The sequence below is a fragment of the Miniopterus natalensis genome, chromosome 5 (assembly GCF_054644295.1).
Source record: "Miniopterus natalensis isolate mMinNat1 chromosome 5, mMinNat1.hap1, whole genome shotgun sequence".
Taxonomy (NCBI): domain Eukaryota; kingdom Metazoa; phylum Chordata; class Mammalia; order Chiroptera; family Miniopteridae; genus Miniopterus; species Miniopterus natalensis.
In genome coordinates, this window is record NC_142085.1 from 57,322,836 (window position 1) to 57,347,414 (window position 24,579).

The 24,579-nt window shown below is 35.9% G+C and overlaps 1 protein-coding gene across 1 annotated transcript in view; it reads right to left on the reverse strand.

Moving 5' to 3' along the window:
- AK9 (adenylate kinase 9) overlaps positions 1-24,579 on the reverse strand; it is a 96,041-nt gene that overhangs the window by 15,393 nt on the left and 56,069 nt on the right. The window contains exons 24-31 of the mRNA XM_016217555.2: positions 19,069-19,281; positions 17,649-17,909; positions 16,151-16,275; positions 13,571-13,790; positions 9,418-9,483; positions 5,280-5,486; positions 4,705-4,923; positions 113-326 (exon numbers count right to left, since the gene is read on the reverse strand). Coding sequence (XP_016073041.2) covers positions 113-326; positions 4,705-4,923; positions 5,280-5,486; positions 9,418-9,483; positions 13,571-13,790; positions 16,151-16,275; positions 17,649-17,909; positions 19,069-19,281 — 1,525 coding nt within the window. The remainder of the gene's footprint in view (positions 1-112; positions 327-4,704; positions 4,924-5,279; positions 5,487-9,417; positions 9,484-13,570; positions 13,791-16,150; positions 16,276-17,648; positions 17,910-19,068; positions 19,282-24,579) is intronic.

Sequence of the window (24,579 nt, forward strand, 5' to 3'; positions counted from 1 at the left end):
GTTTTCTATCTCTTTCTGAGTCAATCTGATTACTTGGTTTCCTGGAGAAGTGGCACTACTTTTCAGGGGATTCTTTTATGCTTATGGGTAACAAAGGCAAACACATCCTTACCTGTAGTTTTCCCAGATTTTGGAGGCCCCACAATTGCAATCTTAATGGGCATATTAGGCTTAGGTTTGGGTTGGCGAATATATTTTATGGGGTTCTTCATAAATTTTTCTTTAGTTTCCTTACTAGATAAAAAGTAAATATACTGACGATGGATTACAGGATAAACTGGATTCTCTGAATTTTCAGTTGACTTGATTGTCTCTCCTTCACTTAGCTGTAATATATGCACAATTAAATTTGGAAGTTAGCTTTAATTTATACACCATTTCCCCAAATATATTTAAAAATAAAAGAATTTGTAAAACAAGACTTTCTTATAGAATAAGAAAAATAATTATAATAAAACATTAATATTAAAAACCTGTGTAAAAAAACAAATTATGTTATACTCATACGTCATTTTTCTTAAAAGGCTTTCAGTTTATGACTACTATAGTTCTTTGATTTCCTATATGATGATGCCTTTTTTTTTTTTAATCCTCACCTGAGGATAATTTTTCTATTGCTTTTCAGAGAGTAGAAGGGAGAGAGGGAGAGGGAGGGAGAGAGAAACATCGATGTGAGAGAGACACATCAATTGGTTGCCTCCCGCACTGCTGGGGCCTGGGAATCGAGCCTGCAACTGAGGCACGTGCCCTTGGCCAGAATCAAACCAGGGACCCTTCAGTCCACAGGCCGACACTCATAACCACTGAGCCAAACCAGCTAGGGCTCCTTTATAATGTCTTTAGTGTGTATATTCAATGTTTCTGCCAAGGAGTATGAAGTTGTTTGGATATATTCATGGGCAAATTTATCTTTACACATAGGTCCATTCCTAACGTAATGTTATAGATGGAAATGTGTTCCCCCAAATGCATAGGTCAAAAGCCTACCATCCAAAGTTACTGTATATGGAGACTGGCCTTTAAGGAAGTAATTAAGGTTAAATGAGTCATAAGAGTCGGGCCTTAAACCAACAGGACTGGTGTCCTTATAGGAAGAGGAAGAGAAACCAGGAGTGCATGAGCACAGAGGAAAGGCTGTGTGAGGACATAGGGAGAAGTGGTCATCAGCAAACCAGAAAGGGAGGCCTCACCAGAAAACCATCTCTGCTTGTACCTTGGTCTTAGACTTTTAGTATCTAGAACTGTGAGAAAATAAACTTCTGCTGTTGAAGCCACCAGTCTGTGGTATTCTGTTATGGCAGCCTGAGTAGACAGGTGGGGGCCTGGGTTATCTTTTAGGGTATTCTGGTAGGACAAATCCCACAGACTTCTTTCCCATATTTTTATACAGACAAAATCCCACTCACATAATCAATAGCAGCCACAAAAGGAAAAAGTCCACTTAAAAGGCAGCCTAAGGTGTACGGAAGGAATGGAGTGGGAGAGTAGTCCCACATCTTTGCATTGGTGGTGATGAGAGCTGGGTATAATTGGTGCTAGGTATGTATTTTTTACAGCATCAGATGGCCAAGCATCAGCCACCCTGGAGTCGATGTGAAACAGTATGGTAACATCATTCCTTCCCTAGAGCTACACCAGGACAGTTGTCAGCAGTCAATGGTATTGTCAACATTATGGTTCTTGGGCTGGAGTGATATTCATGGCTGGGAAAAAGTGATTGGATAGGGGGAAACTCAGGAATGGGGTGGGAATGTCTGGTCTATGTTTTATACTTGGTAATAAAAGAAAAGCTGAAACTTCAATGGTTCCATTTCAAATTCCCAAATTAAGTGTGAATCCTTACAGTAGGATGACACTAATACTCATGGTGTCATCAAATCAGAAATATCAAATTGTCAGGTGCCAAGAAAGATTCTTAACAGCCCTGACAAATGATTCCTTATATGCTTAAACCCTTCCTATGACCATGCACTCATTTCTCCACAAGGCATTTTTGTACAGTCCTAAGTATGTCTGGACATGGGCTCCTTTTTCCCCCTAAATAGGCTTCTGACTTTTGTCTGCTTCCTTCCCTATCTTACCTATCTCAGAGAGAACATTAGGGCATGTCTATTTTTCATAAGCTTTCCAGGTGATTCTAATACATGCTTAACTCTATTCAATTCTCTATGGAGGAAACTGTCACAGTATTTTTATACTTTAGCATGATGTCTGAAAAGGTTTCTCTTATGGTTAAGATAAAGAAGACAGCACAATTAAGTATAATTGAAACTGTCAATATCAACCAAGAAGGAGGTTTCAAGTAACATGCACATGGCTTCATTTGGACCTATTCACCAAAATACTTTTTATCAGTGACCAGTAATAATAAAATATATTAATAACAACTCATTGAGTGCTTACAAAAAACCAAGCACTGTTATAAGCACTTTATAGTAATTAACTCATTTAATCACTGTAACAATATTTTAAGGTAGGGACTATTCTTATTTCCACTGTATTAATGGGAATGATCAAAGAGGTTAAGTCATTTCTTCAAGTTCACTCGGCTAGTAAGCGGTGGTTTTGAACTCAGGCAGTCTGGCTCCAGAGGCAATGGTCTTCTCCACTGTGCTACATCACCGATAGAAATATAAAGGTAACCTGGTTGAGTAAATCACTACTAGATGATGTTCTTTTATTTTCTTTATAGTGCTTAATGCTATCTGACAAGAATCTGTTGATTTATTAAATACCCTTCCCCAACCTAATTAGAATATAAGCTCCACAATAGAAGAAACCATGTCTTTTTTTTTTTAATCCTCACCTGAGGATATTTTTTCCATTGCTTTTCAAAGAGTGTGGGAGAGACAGAGACAGAGAGAAATACGATGTGAGAGAGACACACTGATTGGCTGCCTCCTGCATGTGCCCAACCAGGGCTGGAGATTGAGCCTGCAATTGAAGTACATGCCCTTGGCCGGAATCAAACCTGGGACCCTTCAGTCTGTGGGCCAACGTTCTATCCACTGAGCCAAACTGGCCAGGGCAGAAACGTTGTCTTTTTTGTTCACTACTTTATTCCTAGGGACTAGACAGTGGCTGGCATGTTCCTGGTTAAGATTTGTTGAAAACCATCCTGGCTATCATCAATAAATCATCAAACAACAAGTGTTGGTGAGGACATGTAGAAAACGGAACCCTCGTGCACTGTTGGTGGGATTGCAAACTGGTGCAGCCATTGTGGAAAACAGTATGGAGATTCCTCAAAAAATTAAAAACAGAACTACCTTATGACCCAGTGATCCCACTTCTGGACATTTATCTAAAGAAATCCAAAACACTAATTCAAAAAGATATATGCACCCCATGTTCAATGCAGCATTATTTACAATAGCCAATATATGAAAGCAACCAAAGTGCTCGTCAATAGACAACTGGATAAAGAAGATGCGGTACATATACACAGTGAAATATTACTCCACCATTAAAAATTGAAATCTTACCATTTGTGACCTAGAGGGTATTTTGCTAAGTGAAATAAATCAGACAGAGAAAGACAAATAACAAATGATTTCACTTATATAGAGAATCTAAAAAACAAAATAATGAACAAACAAAACAGAAACAAACTCATAGAAACAGAGAACAAACTGATGGTTGCAAGATGTGAGGAGGGAGTTGGAGAGCTGGGGGAGAAAGGTAAAGGGATTAAGAAGTACAAATTGGCAGCTACAAAGTAGTCACAGGGATGTAAATTATAGCATAGGGAATATAGTAAATAATACTGAAATAACTATGTATGATGTCAGGCGGGTACCAGACTTATTGGGGGAATCACTTTGTAAGTTACATAAATGTCTAACCACTATGCTGTACACCTGGAACTAATATAATATTGAATGTCAACTGCAAATTTTAAAAAATTAGAATTGAAAACATCATCCCACAACTGAAGTTATTGAATTCCAGCTGGATTAAATCTATTTGTAAACAATGCATAAAAATACAGTACTTAGAAATAATTTTGTTATTAACACTGATGGCTCATTTTGCGTTGTGTCTCACACTTTCCAGAGGACTTTATACTCTTACATCTGATCACAGTGGCTTGGTGGCATTATTCTTCCATCTTACAGGTGAGGAAACAGAATAAAAAAGGTTAAATGTCTTGCCGAAAAAATTAGACAGCAAATTAGTATCAGACTTCAGCTCTCTAGATGTTTAGTTTGAAAATATTTCCACTATCATCTTCTCCTGCTACAAAGATAAAACCAAGTTGGAACTGGGTTTTCTCTACAGAAATAAAAGAAATTAAACCTTTAAACTACTTCTCCTACTTTAGAAAGGCAAAAGGATACTGGCCCTGGCTGGTGTTGCTCAGTTGGTTGGAGTGAAGTCCCTACACCAAAAGGTCTTGGGTTCAATTCCCAGGAAGGGCACATACCCAGGTTGTGGGTTCGATCCCTGGTTGTTCGATCCCTAGTCAGTGTATGTGTGGGAGGCATATGATCAATGTTTCTCTTACATCAATATTTCTCTCTCTCTCCCTCTCCCTTCCTTTCTCTCTAAAATAAATAAAAACATTTCCTCGGGTTGGGATTAAAAAAAAAAAAAGAATACTGTGCAATGCTTACAATTTTTTAAGTTATCCACTGTCTTAGACATGCTTTTAAAAATTAAATAAAAGAACATGGCTTTCAGAAGTCACATTCCTGACATTACCTTTACAGGGTCCCGGTAGCCGAATGTGCTAATGTATTTATAGGTAAAGCTGAGCAGTTTCTGGGCAAGGTGTGTTGATATCGGATAACACTTCTCAAAAATGCTTGCACGATTCTCCACCAGTGGTTTCAGTTTTGTATTCAACACATATTGTACAATGCGGATTTTCCGAGCTCCATTAATGGGAATTACTGGTATCGATAACTTCTCAAATTCCTCCTGATGAAAAAAACCATAAAACCAAATATTTTTAGTGGGAAGAAGGCTGGCAGTATTCAGTGGCAGCGCACAGATATTGCTGGTGGCTCACTATGTGAGTCTAGAGCACAGATATTTTTTAGCTTCTGTGTGACTGCATGTCAGCGGCTAGAACCTTTGACCCTGTGTGGCTTCCATGTTGCCCTTATTAACTTGTTTTCATAATTGTAAGTAGTAGTGCTGACAAAAGGGAATACAGCCCTAAAATACATTTCTTTTGAAATGTTAAAAAGAAACCAAAGCATAAACCAAATTTCTTTTGTTTCATACTCAAATGTCACTTTGTGAGTTATGAAAAATGAAGAAAAATTAATAACCTGTATTGCTTGTAAATTATGCAGCTCTGTTTCAAATTTTTCTCCCAGTTCACCTTTTAGGCGTTCAAGTGCATCAGTTTCCTGTTCGTCTTCTTCCTCACTCATCGCTTCCTCCTCTTTTGGAAACTCCTCTTCGAGGATATTGTCAACATCATCATCTTCATCTTCAAGCTCTTCTTCACTAATTTCTTCATCTTCTTTAACAATCTAAGGAAGAAAATATTCCCTTTTACCATACCTACAAAATATGTAACAAATGACAGTGCTAACTGGAATATTTTGTAATCACTGGATCTTAGTTGTTGTGGCAGGGTAACATTCATCTAATAGTAAAATTTAAATATCTCACACCCAGAAATTTAATACCTTTAAGACTCTGACACCATAGTGATCCCATAAATAAATAGACAAGATGTTAAATGCTATTTATGTCTATGGCTGTCAGAATGTTATGTTTTTGATGGTCTTCAGTAAAAATATTTAATGCAATCCAAAGAGTATAAAGCACTCACTATCTGTGTTGACTTGGACAAGATCAGTTCCCTGAACTGTAAAATAGGAATAATAAAAGTACCCACCTCACAAGGTTACTGGGGACATTAAAGTTAATACATGTAAAGCCCTTAGAAAAGTTTCTGGCATATGGTAGGCATGCAAATGATAGCTATTATTGCTGTTATAGCTATGACTGTCACTGTGTATAAAGCACTGGGCTAATAGAACAGAACATGTCCTCTAGGAGGTTACAGCCTATCCGAGGAAACAAGAATAATATATAAATGATTATTAAAGACTGTGACAGGATATTGATACTAAGTGGTGTTGTGTAGGCCGCATGTGCTATAGTTCAGTTTGCATACTGAGCCCTATAATATGGATTCTTCTGCACTGCCTCTAAACGCCTCCCCCTGAAGTATTCCTTGTCTTAGTTAGAGCACTGTCTCCCACTTGGAAACCTGAAAGTTATCCTGACTCCTTGCACTCCATCTCTGAATATCCAGTGTCCAAGGACTATCATCTGAAATAACGCTCATCCTTTGTGCTCTCACTCCACTGTTTGCTCTCTCGTCTCTTGCCTATAGCCGTCTGATTAGCTTGATATTTCCTAATCTTCCTGATTAGACCCTAGTGTCTTTAAAAGGCGTCTGGAACTGAGATTTGAACTTGAAGTGCAGGGGGGAAGATGAGAAGATAAGGGCTTATTCCTGCTCTGTGTCTACACTCCCTCTCTTTACAAAAGGAGCTTAGCAATGGGATAGTTTCTCAGTTCTGGTTCTTTTTATTAAAACTTTGAAACCATTTGGTCCTCTTGCTACTTTTCTCTCTTTCTTATACTTTGACAATTTTTAATCCTGAGATTTGATTTTCTAAAGATCATTTGAAGTGTGGTGGGATGAGCCCACACTACCAGCTGGGGACATTTTAGTTTCAGATGAACTTGTGCACACCTCAGTACTTAGAGTATGTATCTCTATTAAATACTCACCTGGGCATAGCATCACACAATTTTGCTTACTTGCAAAATTTTGCCCTGGTTCCCCATTCTGGCTCTTCCTTTCTCCTGCTGTGGCTGCTCTACATTTTATAGAAGGGACAAAGCACCAGAGAAGGAGCCAGTGGGCAGGAAGAGAGCCAAGATTATGGAGCGAGGAGTAAGGTAGAAGCAAGGCCTCTGAGGAGGCAGAAGACATGCAGTGTAAATCTCAGGATGAAGGGGGTTGGCTTATAAAATATGCTTTAGCCACATTTGGAGACTAAAGTTCCACACGATGGCGACATTTTCCTATGAAATTAATGCAAGCAGTCACCTTGAGACTTTGAAGTGATTTCTAATGTTAAAATGTTTTATTTGCTGCTAAAAAGTCAGATGGTAAAGGCAATGACTTCTGTTAAGAGTGAGTGGACAACCCTGGGTAAGGCTTTATCTACATATGGTTCCTCAATCAGTTGCAAAAAGGTTATGGAGCCGCATATTCTGCAAAAAGAAGCAAATGAGAAGGCCCCTATTTCTGTTCATAAAAGCCAGCTCCAGGGTCTATGTAGTCAGGATGGATTCAACTCAGGGTGTCACATTAACTGATTATAGCAATCACACTAAGTGATCCTTGAGATGCTATATTTTGTTTAGTCTTTCTTTGTCTGAGGCAGTAGCAGGACACATAAAATTCCCATCAAAGGAGTTGAAACAAGTACACAGTTTTAATCTTTGATTCATCCCAAATTTCAGGAACTGTCTTCCAAAAGTCAGTTTGTATAAATTAATTGTGTGGGATACACAGCCAATTTCATAAAAGATTAAGTTTCAGGGAAGTTAACTTACAAAAACCCATTTAATTTATAAGATGGAATATTGAATCTTTGAATGAAAAATAATAAGAATCTCCTTATTCTAATGTTAACAAATGGAAAAGATATAATTTAAGAACATTTAAAATTTATCCTGAAAAGTAATTCTCTTAGGGAAAAGAAGATTTAACTAAAGAATAACAAAGAAGGAAAATTAAAGTATTATTAGTTAGAAAAGCTAGGTATTATTAAATTTTCCCATTTTCTAATGAAAAAATCTATGCTCAGAGAGATAAAGTAATGCTCAATATTATACAACTGCAATAAAACAGCTGTAAGTTGAGTGCCTACTATGTGTTAGCACTATATTAGGCACTGGGTAGCCATCAATGAACAAATTCAGAAAGAACTGGAGAGATTATACCAGTTTGGTCAATTACAACATCTGTAATCAATATGCCCTGAGACATTTTAGGTGATTCTTAAGGGAACCACTAAGGACTCCCAAGGGCTAAAGGTAGTTAACTGTGGTTGATCCCAGGTAAGGATGCCTATCTTTTTTATCCTAAATATTAGCATGACTCCTTCAACAGAGTAGAATTTCAGAACATGTTTGTTCAGGGAATGAGCATTAGAACGAGGCCAGAGGCTTCTGTGAATTCTGTTCAGGGCTGATTCTCCAGTGTCTGAAACAGTGTCAGGCACATAGTGAATGTTCAATTAAGGCTTGCGATGAACTGACTGGATGAATGAAGATCAAAACAAAAGAAGAGGGTTCTTATTCCTTAGATGGAGCCATAACTTTCCCATAACTTTGGTTTTATATCAACTTTTGGTTGTAAATACTTTGGACAAAAGAATAATTGTTCTGGCCCCTCTTCTGCAATATTTTGACCCACAGTTGCAGTTGTATGGCATCACGAGTCCTCTGTACATAAACTGAGTGTGATACATGGTTGCATGTGTAGCCAGCCCTATTTTCTGTTATTTCTCTTTGGTTGAGTTAAATTTTTATACAGATGGAAATCAGATTACAGAAGAGTCAGCCTTGAAAAGATGTTACAAGGGTGCCTTAAACCAGATGGAAATGGAAGAAGGCAGAGACTATCCTATTGTTTGCTTTGGTTACAAGGGTTACTTGCAAGCTGATTGTATAAATATGAGCTTCGGGTCCTTTGCAGAACTAGCTGGTCTAGTCACAACTTCTCTTTAACTCCTGTACCCCTGAGCAAGCTTGGCTGCAGTGTTTGAGTCAGCAAGGTCAATTTGGGAATAGCTCCTCTCTAAACAAAACAAAATCCACAATCTTCAAGGTTTATGTTTTTTTCAAACATCAGCAGATGGAGAGAAGCAGCTGTATTGAGCATCCTGTACAGTATATGGCTCAGGGTTCACAGGTCTGCCGTATAGCATCCTTTATCTCGAGGTAATCTATATTTTAGTTAAAGCAGTTTCACAGGCAGGCTGTCTGTCTGGATCTCACTTCCAAGCTCCCAGCCCAACTCCTATGGCATGAGCTAGAAGTGTGAAAGCAAAACTATAATTCCAAAAGAAGCATAGTTTAATGGAGTATAATATTATGTATCAGATTACTTAAACATCTCTAGTGGTTTTCTTTCCTTTAAAAGTGTTCATTTTTCTGATTTCAAAAATAAAAAAAGGGAATTGTAATCAGTTATAGAATAACAAAAGGTATACAAAATAAAAATGATATATAATCTCACTACTTGCACAGAATCTCTGTATTTCCTTCAAGACTTTTTTTTTTATGCACCTTTTTATTTTATACTGTTGACACACACACACACAATGGGTGTCCTGCTTTTTTATTTTTTAAATCTTATTTACTTACCTCCTCTTTCTTTTTTTTCTCTTTCTCTGCTATAAGTTCAGCCCTTCTTTTAGCAATCATATCATCCTATTAGAAAAAGAGACATTTAAAAATTTTAATGGATGGCTCAGAGCTCAGCTTGCCTTTATTCTGGGTGGCATACAGATGGCCTGGGACATACAATCTTAGTGTGGTAGAGCAGAGGGAAGAATGGCAATGCCCTTGAAGGGATTTCCTCTGGCTAACCCCAAGATGAAAAGAATTTGCCAACTTTGTCCAAACAAAAAAAGAGAAACGTTATGGTTTTAACACTTGGTCTATAATTTAATGGATACTGAGTTGTGAAAATATATTAACTAATTTACAGAATCTCAGAATTGGAATGAACTGATCAGCTCTCTGACACTACAGTGAGGTTTCTTCCATACTATCCCTGCCAAATGTCCATTTTGTCTACACTTATCTATTGGTAAGTAGCTCATTGCCTTCAGTCTTGGTACTTTTTGGAAACTCTTACTACTAATAAAATATCTCTCTCTGTACCTTCCTCCTGCTAATGGTAGTTTCTTCCCTTGCAGCCACATGAAACTACTACAAACTCTCTTCAGCATGAAAGCCCTTCAAATAATTTAACACTGCTCTCATGTTCCATCTTAGTTCCAGATTTAAAAGCTCCATTATTTCTACCCCAGCCCAGATCTATAGATTTGCCATTTTAAGACATGTCATATAAATGTAATTAATCGTATAGTATGTATTTTTTTTGACCTGGCTTCTTTCACTTAGCATAATGATTCTGATAATTATCCACACTGTAGGGTGTAGCAAGAGTTCATTCCTTTTTAATACTGAGTAGTAGCCATTATATGGATGTACCACTTTACTTATGCAGCTTTATACAATTGTAGGATAATTAAAGTGTATATAGTGATGATTTGATATATGTATACGTTATGAAAGGACTCCTCCCATTTTAAAATATCTATTACCTCACATATTTATATATATATATATATTTTTGGTGACAACATTTAAGTTCTACTCTCTTAGCACATTTCAATTATACAATACAATAGGGTGTAATCAACTATAGTCACTGTGGTATACATTAAATCCTCAGATCTTATAGATCTTATAGCTAAAAGCTTGTACCATCTTACAAAACTCTCCCTATTTCCCACAACTCCGAAGCCTTGGCAACCACCATTCTACTTGTTTCTATGAATTTGACTTATTTAGATTCTACATGTAGGGTGATACCATGCAGTTTTGTCTTTTTCTGTCTGACTTCTTTCACTTAGCAAAATGCCCTTAAGGTCCACCCATGTTGCAAATGGCAGGATTTCCTTCTTTCTCATGGCCAAATAATATTCCATTATATATGTAAACACCACATCTTTTTTTGTTTTTATCCATTCATCCTTTGACAGACACTTAGGTTGTTTTTATATTTTGGCTACTGTGAATAGTAATGCGATGAATGTGGGAGTGCAGCTATCTCCTCAATGTCCTGTTTTCATTTCCTTTGGATATATACCTAGAAGTGGGATTACTGGATCATATGATAGTCCTATTTTAAATTTTTTGAGGGACCTCCATACTGTTTTCCACACTAGCTATACCAGTTTACATTCCCACCAACAGTACAAAGGGTTCCCTTTTCTCCACAGCCTAGCCAACACTTGTTATCTCCTGTCTTTTGATAACAGCCATTCTAACAACTGTGAGGTGATATCTGATTGTGGTTTTGATTTGCATTTTTCTGATGATAGTGACGCTGAGCACCTTTTCATGCGCTTATTAGCCATTTGTATGTCTTCTTTGGAAAAACGTTTGCTCAGTTCATTTGTCTGTTTTTAACTGGTTTGTGTGTTTTTTTATATTGAGTTGTGTAAGTTCTTCATATATTTTGGATTTTAACCCTTTATCAGATACATAATTTGCAAATATTTTGTCCCACTCAGTAGATTGTCTTTTCATTTTGTTGATGGTTTCCTTTGCCATGCAGAAGCTTTTTAGTTTGGTGTAGTCCCACTTGGTGACTTTTGATTTTGATGTCAAATCCCCCCCAGAAAAACACCCATTGCCAAGATCAATGTCAATGAGCTTACCCTGTTTTCTTCTAGGAGTTTTATGGTCTCAACTCTTATGTTCAAGTCTTTAATACATTTTGGGTTGACTTTTGTGTATGTTGTAAGATAGGAATCCAGTTTCATTCTTTTACATGTGGCTGCCCAGTTTTACCACCACCATTTACTGAAGAGACTGTCCTCTCCCCATTGTATATCCTTAGCTGCTTTGATGTAAATTAATTGATGATATGTGTGTGGGGCTATTTTTGGGCTCTGTATTCTCTGCTATTGAATTCTTCTACTGAATTTTTCAGTTCAGTTATTGTCCTCTTCAACTCTTTGATTTCTGTTTGGTACTTCCTTATATTTTCTTTTTAATTTTAATTTTATTTTATTTTTAAATATATCTTTATTGATTTCAGAGAGAGGAAAGGAGAGAGAGAGAGAGAGAGAGAAACATCAATGATGAGAGAGCCATTGATTGAGCCCACAACCCGGGCATGTGCCCTGACTGGGAATCGAACCCTGATCGCCTGTATCCTAGGTCGACGCTCAACTGCTGAGCCACGCCCGGCTGGGCTCTTTTTAATTTTAAAAAATATATATATCTTCATAGACTTCATAGAGAGGAAGGGAGAGGGAGAGAAACAGAAATATCAATGATGAGAGAGTTGTCATTGATTGGCTGCCTCCTGCACGCTCCCAACTGGAGATCAAGCCCACAACCTGGGCATGTGCTCTGACCAGGAATCAAACTGCGATCTCCCAGGTCCTAGGTCAATGCTTACTGGCTGAGCCACTCCCGGCTGGGCACTTCCTTATATTTTCTTTCTCTTAGTTGATACTCTCATTTTGTTCATTCACTGTTCTTCTGACCTTGCTGAGCACCTTTATGACCATTATTTTGAACTCTTTATCAGGTAAATCACTTATTTCAGTAAGTTCTGTTTCTGGAGTTTTATCTTGTTCTTTTGTTTGAAACATATTCTTTTATTTCATTTTCTTTGACTCTCTGTGTTGGTTTCTGCACATTAAATAAAACAGACACCTCTCCCAGTCTTGACAGAGTAGTCTTGGTAGAGGATTAACCTTATTGATCAGCCTGGCCCAAGTTCATGGCTGTCCCTCAAACCTTTGTGAATGTCCACGCTACCTCTCTGTTCTTTGTAGCTTCCAGTAGCTGAGGGTGTGCTACAACCCATTAGCGTCCCAAAGGGAAGGCTTCAGTCAGCACAGGCTGATGGGAAGCTAGACTTTCAGGTAGCGGCTGTTTTGATGTGTGTGACATGGGTACTATCTTGTTCTCCCAATTGTAGAAGTAAAAGGTACAAACTCAGCTAGTTTCTGTTTCCTTCAGAGGGAACTGCTTTGTATATAGATTCAGTGCATCCATGGGAGGAGGTGCATTCAAGAGGCTTCTATGTCTCCATCTTGGGCCAGAAGTCAGGGCACTCTATCTGGATGTCTACCACATTTAGTTTATCAATTCATCAGTTGATGGATACTGGGTTGTTTCTACTTTTTGACTATTATGAATAATGCTATTATGAACATTTATATATAAATTTTTATGTGAATATGCTTTTATTTCTGTTATACAGATTCCTAGGGTAGAACTGTTGGGTTCCTTATGACACTTTTGAACATTTTATGAAATACTCCTCACATTACAGTTTTAGAAAAGATGTTTAAGCTAGTATATGGATCTGTTTCACTATAGGCTTACATGGCCTCCATAAATAGTGTTGTAATTCCAGGAGCTAGTGAAAAAACGACTGATAATTTTAATTCTTTGTGTTTCAAGGCCTGCTTCGCTTGCTGCCTCTTGTATGCTCCTTTGTCTGGTATAGGGATACTCTGGTACTACCACAATCTTTAATTTTATTTGCCTTTGAGAGAGAAGCATAAATATGTTGATAATCACATAGGCTACAAATAAATCTTAACTCTTTAAGTATAAATACTCTTAATATTTGATGAAAAGTGTTTTCATATTGACAGTGGTATTAAAATCAGAAAACTAAATTTTTGTAAAGATCACTTTATACATAGAATAGCTACTGAAAAAATTTACTCTCATACTTTTTTAATGAGATACATACCCTGATTTTTGTCTTCATTTCTTTAATGAGTTTTTTCCTTTCTAATTTCTTCTTCTGTTTCAGTTTCCACTTTTCAATTTGGGGAGGCAGGAGGCGATCAGAAATCTCTTGATCATCAACTTGTAATAAAACAGCAGCATCTGGGAAAAATCCATGTTCCCCCAGAAACTGGGCCTCGTCAAGATATCGTGGGAAACCATCTAATATAAAACCTGTGGAACTAGGTGTAAATTTCATAATTTACTTAAAATATTACATTATAATTATTGATTTAAAAATGAAAAAATTACTGATAAATCTTTATATAAGATGTGCAATGAGTAGTTTAAAAAATAGTATCTTTTAGAGTTTTTAAATATTTCTACTTGTATAAGCATGATGTATCTTTTCTCAAATGTATTCAATTAGATTAAAATTATAATATTTTATACTTATAGTACATATAAGTTCTCTTTAACTGTAAATAGTTTTAATATTTGATGAAAATTAAGAGAAAATAAATTCTCTGCCTGGGAGGAATACCCAGCCTAATGAACTTTTCACCCTTTATAAAAAGGTGGGTTTGGCCAGCCCACCTTTAATGGGAAGCCACCCTTCCCAGTAGTTTTTTAGTGATGCTTTCTTTCATAAGACAATTCATACCTTCTTCCCTGGGTACCCTTGTAACTCATGGCAATTATTTATGTATGCATCCTGACTCATATGTATTAAGACAATTATAACAAAATAGGATTATCAAACTTGTTTGAGTATGATGAAACTTAAAGAATCATGAAAATGATTGGAATGTTAACACATTTTTATTGTGGAGTAACTAACTATAAGACAATCTGGTTTTGAGTACTCAGCTTTGCTTGAGAAAGTCAATATTGGTCCCCTTTTGAATGAGCGTTTATCCTGCTTATCTAAAATTTGGTTTGTTTAAATATTTATATTTAGATATATGTTTTCTTCTTAATATGAACAGGACTTTCATGAACATTTGACAGTTTCAGCCTTTAACTGGCATTTAAAAATGTTTTCTATCTCATTAAATGGGAAAATTTCCATAAAATGGCCATAAAACATGACCTTTTGTTTAGAGATGCCTTCAGCATTGTCTCTTCTGTGAGGAACAATTTCATTCCTACTGTTACAGCTGTCACTTCTTTGTCAGTGACTTCTAAATCTTTACCTCTACACCCAACCTCTGTTCTGAGTTTCAATTCAGAATTTTCAAAAAGCTGCTTAGTTTCTCCGAGTGCCTGTCAGGAATTAAATATGCATCATACTGTCAAAAGTCATAATTATTGTTATTCTTCCACATTGCTCTTCCTTCTAACTCACAAATATTCAGGTGGCAAACTTCAGAAACATTTGGACTGCTCCCTCAATTCCCTCTTGGTTCTCACATATTAACAGCTAAGTCCTGCCGTGCCCTCATTTCCAGGAAATGTCTGTATCCACATTTCCATTTCTAACACTACACCTGAGTTCTGGCCCTTATTATTAATATCTTTCCAGGACTAATACAATACCATTTTTAAAATGTTGTATTATCTTCTTTTTTAACTTACCATTATATGATAACATTTCTTATGCTATAACACTTTTTAGTGGCTGCATAATATTTTGTTATTTTATTTAGGCTTTTACAATTTCACATTTAACTTTTAATTCTTCAACCCACATGCTTTTTTTTTTAATGTATGGTGTGAGGTCAGGAGCCAAATCAGTGAATAACAACTCATAACTGTTGCTTCGGGCAACCTACCTAAGTTTACTACAACTACTGATCTAATTTAGAAAACAGGAAATTAAAATGGAAGTTGATGACCAATAAACCCACTCACTCATTTAGGGCAGGGACTAAGCGAGTGTCCAGAGAAGCACTGGGACTGATTATTTGAATTCTCTGATATAGTTTCCTTATCTCTAAAATGAGATAATAAAAGTTTCTATCCCATAGGGTAGTAGTAAGATTAAGTAAATTAATATTAATAAAATATAGAACAGTACTTGGCACATAGTAAGTTCCATTTAAGTGTCTGCTATTAGTACTGTAAATATAATTTCACTTTCTTCTGATAGATACCAATGCAAGAGATTCTGGTTTAGGGAAATGAAGTGAAGTTTTAAATTCTGGTGACCTGGAGATTCTTAGATTTGTACTCTGTGGGGTCAGGCTTGTTCTTGGCTTTTCGTTAAGGGATAACACTATGGACAGCTATTAAGTGTTCTCAACTGTAATTACCAAAAGGCAACAAGGAAAAGAGTCTGGCGCATCATTAGTGTAAATGGGTTTAGATTATGGATTCTCAACTACAACTACATATTAGAATCACCCAGGGAGCCCTCAAAAATACCAATGCCTGCGTCCCAACCTCATATCCCTAAAGATTTTGATTCAACTGCTTTGGGTTGGGGCCTGGCATCAGTATTTTTAAAATAATTCCTCAGGTGTTTTTAATGTATAGAATCACTAATTTACATGAGAATAAAGGAGAAAACGCTTAAATTTATGTTGGATTACATTTTAAGCTTTCAAGAATAAGGCAAATAAAAGTCAATAAATGTATAAGTCTATATAAATTAAGATACCGGATTGGTTCCTTAAACCACCACTCAGAAAGAATTGGGTCGAGGATTTCAGGAGACAGTGGTTCGTTCTCCATTAGGCTTAACTTGATTGCTTCTTCTTCCTCTGTAAACTGTACTTCTGGAAGCTAGACACGGAAGTCAGAACACAACACAAATTTAAAACCTTATATTAATAAACAATACTCTATTATATAGTTGATTAAGATGACATCTGTTTTTCTCAGGACATTTTTTTATACTGTTGCTTGTAAACCTTTTAAAATTTGTGCTCTTGTCCCTCCAGGCATGGCTCAGCGGTTGAGTGTTGACCTAGGATCCAGGCGGTCAGGGTTCGATTCCCAGTCAGGGCACATGCCCAGGTTGCAGGCTCGATCCCCAGTCGGGGGCGTGCAGGAGGCAGCCAATAGATGTCTCTCATCATTGATGTTTCTCTCTCTCTCTCTCCCTCTCCTTCCCTCTGTCTGAAATCAATAAAGATATATTTTTAAAAAAATTTTGTGCTCTTTTCTTTAAACCAATATGTAATATGGTTTTAAATATTAAATTATATCTACTATAGCTAAGAAGAGTTACTAGTGATCAGCATAACTGATTTTCATACTTGGCCTCAAGATATCTGTCTCATCACTTTTTGCTAAAACCTTGTTCAATCTATAACTGATTTTTGTCATCTATTTTATAATTATTAAACCTACATCGTGATTAAAGGATGGGCTAGCCAGGCAGTCATCTGAAATACAATCTGTACCTGGGTCCATTGACAGGGAGCCTTTGAGAAGAAAGGGTCTAGCTATACCAGAAATGGTTAAGAAGTGAGTTAGAATTAAGAACTTTTTCTTTACAACCCCAGATAGAAACCACCTAAGAGAGTCATACAAACTTTCTTATGAGGCCTCATAAGAAATCAGTATTTTGAAATTCCCATTAGCACAGGGGATACATGATATTGTATGCATGATACATGATAAAAAAAAAAATCACAGCCCTGGCTAGTGTCGTCTAGTGCACTGAAAGGCTGCTGGTTCTATTCCTGGTCAGGGCACATGCCTGGGTTTCGGCTCTGTCCCCAGTGGGGGCTGCACAGGAGGCAGCTGATCAATGTTTCGCTCCCACATCAATGTTTCTCTCTCTCTTTCCTTTTCCCTTCTTCTCTCTCTAAAAAAAAAAATCTTAAAAACAAAACAGTAAACACCACAATAGAAAACCCGAGTCTAGGTCAGACATATCAAATAACATAGTACCAAATTAATGCTATATGACAGTCTTGTAAGGGAAAGCTTTTCTGATTTTTATTGGAGTCATGTGAAAGTCAGTAATTTTATATTCTGGATTAGCAGTAAGATTCATATCTAGCATATGGGGAAGATGTCTCTTAAATGACTTTTATGGGCTATTTTCTTTTTCTTGGAAACGTTAGAGTTTTATACTGCTTATATTCTACTTTCCAAAAGTAGTAATAGTAAACACAACTATCTGCAAAGAGAGTTAATAATACTACCGGCTTCTTTGTATTTTCTTCTTCAATTGTGATATTGGCCTGAATCGCAAGCTCTTCAAGTTCTTGTTTTGCAAGTTGTTCTTCCTCAGCATCTTCTTCAAATTCAGGTCCAATTTTCTTTTCAGTTTTGAGCATTAGTTTTTCTTGTAGAAATTCTTCAAACTGAATGTGAAAGATGCCAAAGTCTTCTGCTAACTGTCTTCCACAGACAGTTTTGCCAGAGCCACGGGGACCCAGAAGGCATATTCTTAATGGAGGAGCCTGCCACAGTGGGGTGGGTCAGGGAGAGGTGGGGTAGGGGAGAGTGAAGGAAAGGAAGTTTTGTTATTAAAAAAAAGGCTAATTAACTACCCTCCCTAAGACTGAATTCTCAGTTCACAAACTCAAGGACATTCTGACATTAGCATATCAATTAACATGAGGCATTGCATCAACAATGGTTCTCAGGGAGCATTAACAATCATAAGCCACCTTGATCTCATGTGCCAAAAGGCATTTAATAAAACAATTTGTTTTGTTTTAATTTAAAAAGAATGAAAAGATACATTTTTAGCATGGTAAGTCTAACAAATTATATTAAAATGTTATGTCAAAACCATTATGAGATCTATGTAGAAATGCATAAACTTTCTATGATAAAATGTTAAGAGAAAAAAGACTACAAAATATTATATACTCTAGAAAGAATATACATCCATGCTGAAGTGGATGAAGAAGTAAAACATAAATATGAAGACTTGTCTAAAGCTGGTATCGCTATGTGTGTGCTTTGTTTTAAAAAATGAATAAAGGCCCAGCCGGGCGTGGCTCAGCGGTTGAGTGTCAACCTGAGATCCAGGCGATCAGGGTTTGATTCCCGATCAGGGCACATGCCCGGGTTGTAGACTCGATCAATGACTCTCTCGTCACTGATGTTTCTATCTTTCTCTCCCTCTCCTTTCCTCTCTCTGAAATCAATAAAGATGTATTTTAAAAAAACAAGTCAAACTCTTTAAAAAATGAATAAAGTATTGCCACATGTGGTAAAATAGACATAACATAAAACCATTTTAACCATTTTTTAAGTGTACAATTCAGTGGCATTATGTACATTCACAATGTTGTGCAACCATCACCACTCTCTCTCCAGAACTTTTTTATTACCCCAGACTGGAACTCTGTACCCATGAAACAGCAACTTCTATTTTCCCTTCTTCCCAGCGTCTGGAAACCGCTTATTTTCTTGTCCCTATGAATTTACATATTCTAGGTACCTTTTTAAGTCGAATTATACACTATTTGTTCTTTTGTGTTTGGCTTTAATAAATACTTTTTAAAGAAGGTAGGAAACTGTTCCAAAGGTGATAAAGAAGTAAGGATGTAATAAGTTCCTAAAAAAAGTACACAAGAGCAATCATTAGGATAGGAATATAGCTTTTACCTTTAATGGTTCATTGTGAGCCACATACTCCTGAGGATGATCCAAAAATTTATCTTTAGCCTCAGGACTTGAAAAGTAGTACACTTTTTCTCGATATTTAGCTGCTTCTTCTGGGTTGCCTGGTTGAAGAACGAAGTTTTCTTTGAGAACCACTGGACAAAAGTGCTTTGTGTCTCCGAAATGCCTTTTCTTTTCTTTCACTCTATCTTCATTCTAGAAATATTATTTAACATTTGGAGAATATTTTAAAGAGTATTTTGATGCAATATTAAAGAAGGAATTAAAAAATAATGTCTCATGAATAATATTTAATCCATAACAATTCATCTTTAAAATAATTTGTAATGGCCAGTTCTTATACTGGCCTTTTAATTAATGAATGAATTAATTAACAAATCAGTTTCTCAAATTCCTCAAAGTTCACATCTCAAGCTTCTTTATTTTCATAAAGAAAATAAAACAGCACTGAGAATCAAGGTGTCCCTAGCCCTCTACAGACATAGGCATAATGAAAACCCCAGGATGTGCCTCTGGTGCAGAATCAGTTTCTGAAATAAAATTAAGATGTTGAAAGCTGAGTCAGGGTCACAACTTCTTACTCATTGAAAATGAGATGGGACATGTTTTAGGATTTGCTATGTTTCCTACTAAGTGGATATGTAATCACTCCAATAAACTCAATATAAATAATGAAAAAAATTTGTTTGGAAATATTTTATTTCATTCCATTGGAAATGTGTAACATATTTTCATTTATGAAAAAATAAAGAAACTGTGTAGAGTCCTTTAAGGATTCTTGCAATTTATTTAAGCAATGGAAGTACATTTAAAAATAATTTTCTGTGTTATAAAATCCATGCTTATTGTAAAATTATTCAAAACGCACCACAATGCATAAAGAATAAAAATTTTCTCTCAGCTTCTTCCTTCCAATGTTATATTAACACTCTTAATGGTTTTATGTGTATCTTTCCAGACTCTTTTTTCTAAGTATATCCTACCAATATACATACAAATTAGACATATACTTAGGCACAAATACATTATTTTTTAAAATACCAATGAACTGTACATGATTATTTTATTACATGCCTCATTTTCCCCCTCTAAAACAAGATATAATGAACAACTTTTGGTAACGGTGCAAAAATGAGACTAATTAAAAATTATTATTTTTTAAAATTTTATTTTAAAAGTTATTTTTTCCAATTACAGTTGACATACAATATTATATTCATTTCAGATGTATAACATAGTGATTAGACACTTATATAACTTACAAAGTGATCACCCCAATAAGTCTAGTACCCACCTGACACCATACACAGGTATTACAATATTATTTACTGTATTTCTCATGCTGTACTTTACATCTGTGACTGTTACCTTGTACCACTCTTGTTTAATTTTTTATCAGGGTTATGCAAGCTTCATAATGAACTGGAGAGTTCTGATCTTTTTCTATGGTGTGAATGGCTTTAAACATCATAGGAATTATCTAATCAACAAAAGTATATTAGAAATCACCTAAAACTCCTGTTATTTTTGTTTGTTCAGCTTTTATCTTTCTTCCAAAGCATATTTTAGTGCTTCATATTTTGAAAATCTGTTTCATCTTGATTTTAAAGTTAATTTATTATTATAAAGTTACTGTAATTTAAAATAACCTTCTTTTTTACCTGATTATATATGGTACATTTCTGTTTCAAGTGTTATTTTTTGCTTTTTCTTTTCACCTGATTCAACTTGACAGAAATTTGTCTATTTTATTGCTCTTGTCAGTGAACCAATTTTTCATTTTTTGAAATTAGGTATACTATTTTTATTTGCTCTTGTTTTTCTATTTCATTAACTTTTGCTTTTAATCTTCTGGCTTTCTACTTTATTTTGTTGTGCTTTTTTCCAGGTTCTTGAATTAAATGTTTAATTAATTTTTCTAGTCTTTCTTGTTTTTCAACAAATGTACTTAAAGTAGGGTTGCCAGACTGAGCAAATAAAAAAGCAGGCTCTCCAGTTATATTTGAATTTCAGATAAAAAATAAGGTTTTACAATGTACCACATATAAGCATGTACCTTACATAAAAAATTGCTCATTTATCTGAAATTCAAATTTTATTGGGTATTGTTTTTTATCTAATTTCCACTTCTGCCATGCAACAAAGTTTTTGTATGTGATCTTTTAATTATCATTAATGTTTAAATAGGCTATAGTTTCATTTTTGATTTCTTATTTAACTCATTAGCATTTAGAAAGAAACTATGTGTATATATTTTTTAAATTTAGAGTGTTTATATTGGGGGAGTGGGGAAGTACTATCCTTCGGGGGTTAATTTTTTGTTTTATTGTATTGTGATCAGAGACTGTGATATGTAAGATTTCTACTTTTTAAAATTTATTGTGATTTTCTTTCTGAACTACTACATGAGTACTAAAGAGAATGTTCATTCTTTATAGATGTAGACTTGAACACTGACAGGTGAATGGATAAAAAAACTGTATATATACACACATATATATATATATATATACACACACACACACAATGGAATATTATTCAGTCATTAAAAAAAGGAAATCCTGCCACTTGCAACAACATGGATGGTCCTTACGGGCATTATACTGAATGAAATAAGTCATATAAAGATAAATACTGTATGATCTCACTTATATGTAGAATTTTTTAAAAAGTCAAACTCATAGAAACAGAGAATAAAATGGTAATTGCTAGGGGCTGGGGGCACGGGGAAATGGAGAGGATGTTGGTCAAAGGGTAAAATTTACAGTTATAAGATTAATAAATTCTGGGGATCTGATGTACCGCATGGTGACTATCATTAACAATAATGTACTGTATACTTGAAAGTTGCTAAAAGAGTAGATCTTAAATGTTCTCACCACACACAAAAAAATTGTAATTATGTGAGGTGATGGATGTGTTAACTAGTTTTATTATGGCGATTATTTTGTAATATATAAGAATATCAAATCATCATGTTGTACACTTTTAAGTTACACAATGTTATGTTAATTATTTCTCAATAAACCTGGAAAAAAATTTAAAAGACTTTAATAAATGCTAATAGTTTCCAACAGGTCAAGGCCACATCCCTAAGATGACTCTACTACCTCCTCTCAGTGCCTGCCTGAGAAAACTCAAGGCTGCTAAAAAAATGTTACTGTTTGTTCAGTCAACATCTGAGGGCAGTCTCCCAGTCCCTGTGTGAGGACAGAATTCTGACTTCTATAATTGCCAGCTAGCAGACACAGCTGGTCCAACTGCTTTTTACACTGACTGACCAACCTTTTGCAATTTTCCATTTTCCTAACTCTATGGGCTTCCTGCTTGGTGCCCTCCCTACCCCCTAATTCTCCCTTTCACTTCTGTATGTCCATTCAACTCAACCAGAGTTGATTTCAGTTCACAATGGGCTCCTTTTCCTATTTCAATAGTTATTACTGATTAAAAGGTCCTTACCACTTTAGTGCCAATTTGCTTATCTTTGACAGTATAAAGCATCTTTTTTTGTTGTTTTAATGCATTTCTCCTTGAGTTCTATTTTTATTGATATTCAGAATGCCATTTATTCTCCTTTATTGTTTTTGTTGTTGGCACCCATAGGCTAAGGGAGACTAGCAGACTGAAAGAGCAGTTAGATCAAACAGATCATAAAGTCTGCAACACAGGATGGAAGAAACCCAATCTCTGGGTAGAAAAATAATGAACGCATTTATAAAAATTCAACTAACCACTAGAAAGAGTTCACAAAGACCAACAAAATATGTAAATGAGCTGAAGAAGAGAGTGACCATGGTGGTAGACATAATAATGTCCTCCCTTCCCCCGCAAAAGAGATTTCCAGAACCTGTGATTATATTACCTCACGTGTGTGATTAAAGATTTTGAGTTGGGAAAAATATCCAGGGGGTCTAATGTATTCATAAGGGTCCTTGTGCTAGGGAGGCAAGAAGATCAAAGGCAGAAGGACATGAGATGACGGACAGCAGAAGTTGAAGTGATGTGCTTTGAAGATGGAGGAAGAGGCCATGAACCAAAGAATGCAGGTGGCCTCCAGAGGCTGGAAAAGGGAGAAAAAGGATTCTTCTTTGAGGGAGGAACATAGCACTGTCAATGCTGATTTTAGCCCTAAAATCAGACTCCCAACCTTGAGAGCTGTACAATAATTTGATTTTAAGCCAACAACCTTGTAGTAATTTGTTACAGCAGCAGTAGCAAATATACTACTCTAGAAACCCTAATGATGTCTATATTAGAAGATTAGGAAGACAAATCTTCAAGTGTTAACAAAATATAAAAAGATGGAAAATATGAGGAAAAAGATAAGATATTTGGAGGATAGATCCAAGAGACCTAACCAGTAATAGGTATTGTGGAAGGAGAAAAAAGAAGAAATGAAGGAGAGGCAAGAATTTAAAAAATAAAAATTACTTATATGTCCATCATTCAGAGACAATGATGGTTATAACCACCATTAATACCTTTAACAGCTTTATTGAGGTATAACTGACATTAAAACACTGTACATATTTAAACTGTGTTATTTGATAAGTTTTGACATGTGTGTTTATCTGTGAAACCATCATCACAATAAAGATAATGAATATATTCATCAATACCACAAATTTTCATGCCTCTTTCCAGACCCTGTTTGCCTCCTATTTGCCCCATCCCCCGGCAACCACTGCTGTGTTTTCTGTCACTATAATTAGATTGCATTTTCTAGAATTTTATACAAATGTAATGATAGAGTATGTTTTCTCTTTTGTCTGGGTTCTTTCTCTTAGCATAATTATTTTGAGATTCATCCAGATTGTTGCATGTATCAGCAGTTCCTTTTATTTTATTTATTGTTTTGCTGCATACCTTCCAGGTTTAATTACCTTCATTCCTGAGGCTTGGACCCTTTTTAGTACTACCCAGTGGTTGGTGGGAATAGACATTATTTCTGGCCTTGTGTGAGACCTAAGTACTGGTCCCTCTAATCTCATCAGGTGGTACTTCCACTGGCTCAGAATAGTTTTCTAACGGGCAAAGCTGATCAGTCCTCTGCTCTGAAGATCTCTGGAGTTTTCCCTCTGTGCACTTCTTTCCTTTCTGGTCTTTTCCCTGTGAACTCTAGCTGCTTTGGTGCCCTGGGATTCTCTGCTCTATTTCCTCTAATAAAGGAGTCTGCCAGGCTCTGCCTCCCCGGACCATGGCCTGGACAAGGTACATGATCTTATAGATATTAAGCTGGGGAAATGGTAGGGTGCACCTCATTTGTTTCCCATCTCTCTGGGACCACTGTGCTTCACTGTCTCATGTCAATGTGTTAAAAACTGTTTCATATATTTTAACTTGTTTTTCAGTTGTTTTCAGGCTAGAAGGTAAATTCAATCCCCTTTACTCCATCTTCTCCAGAATGACTGTTGAGATTTTAGTACATATCTTCCCAGAATTTTTCTTATGATGTGGTGTATATCTTTTGCTTTTGTCTGTATAGCACCTTTC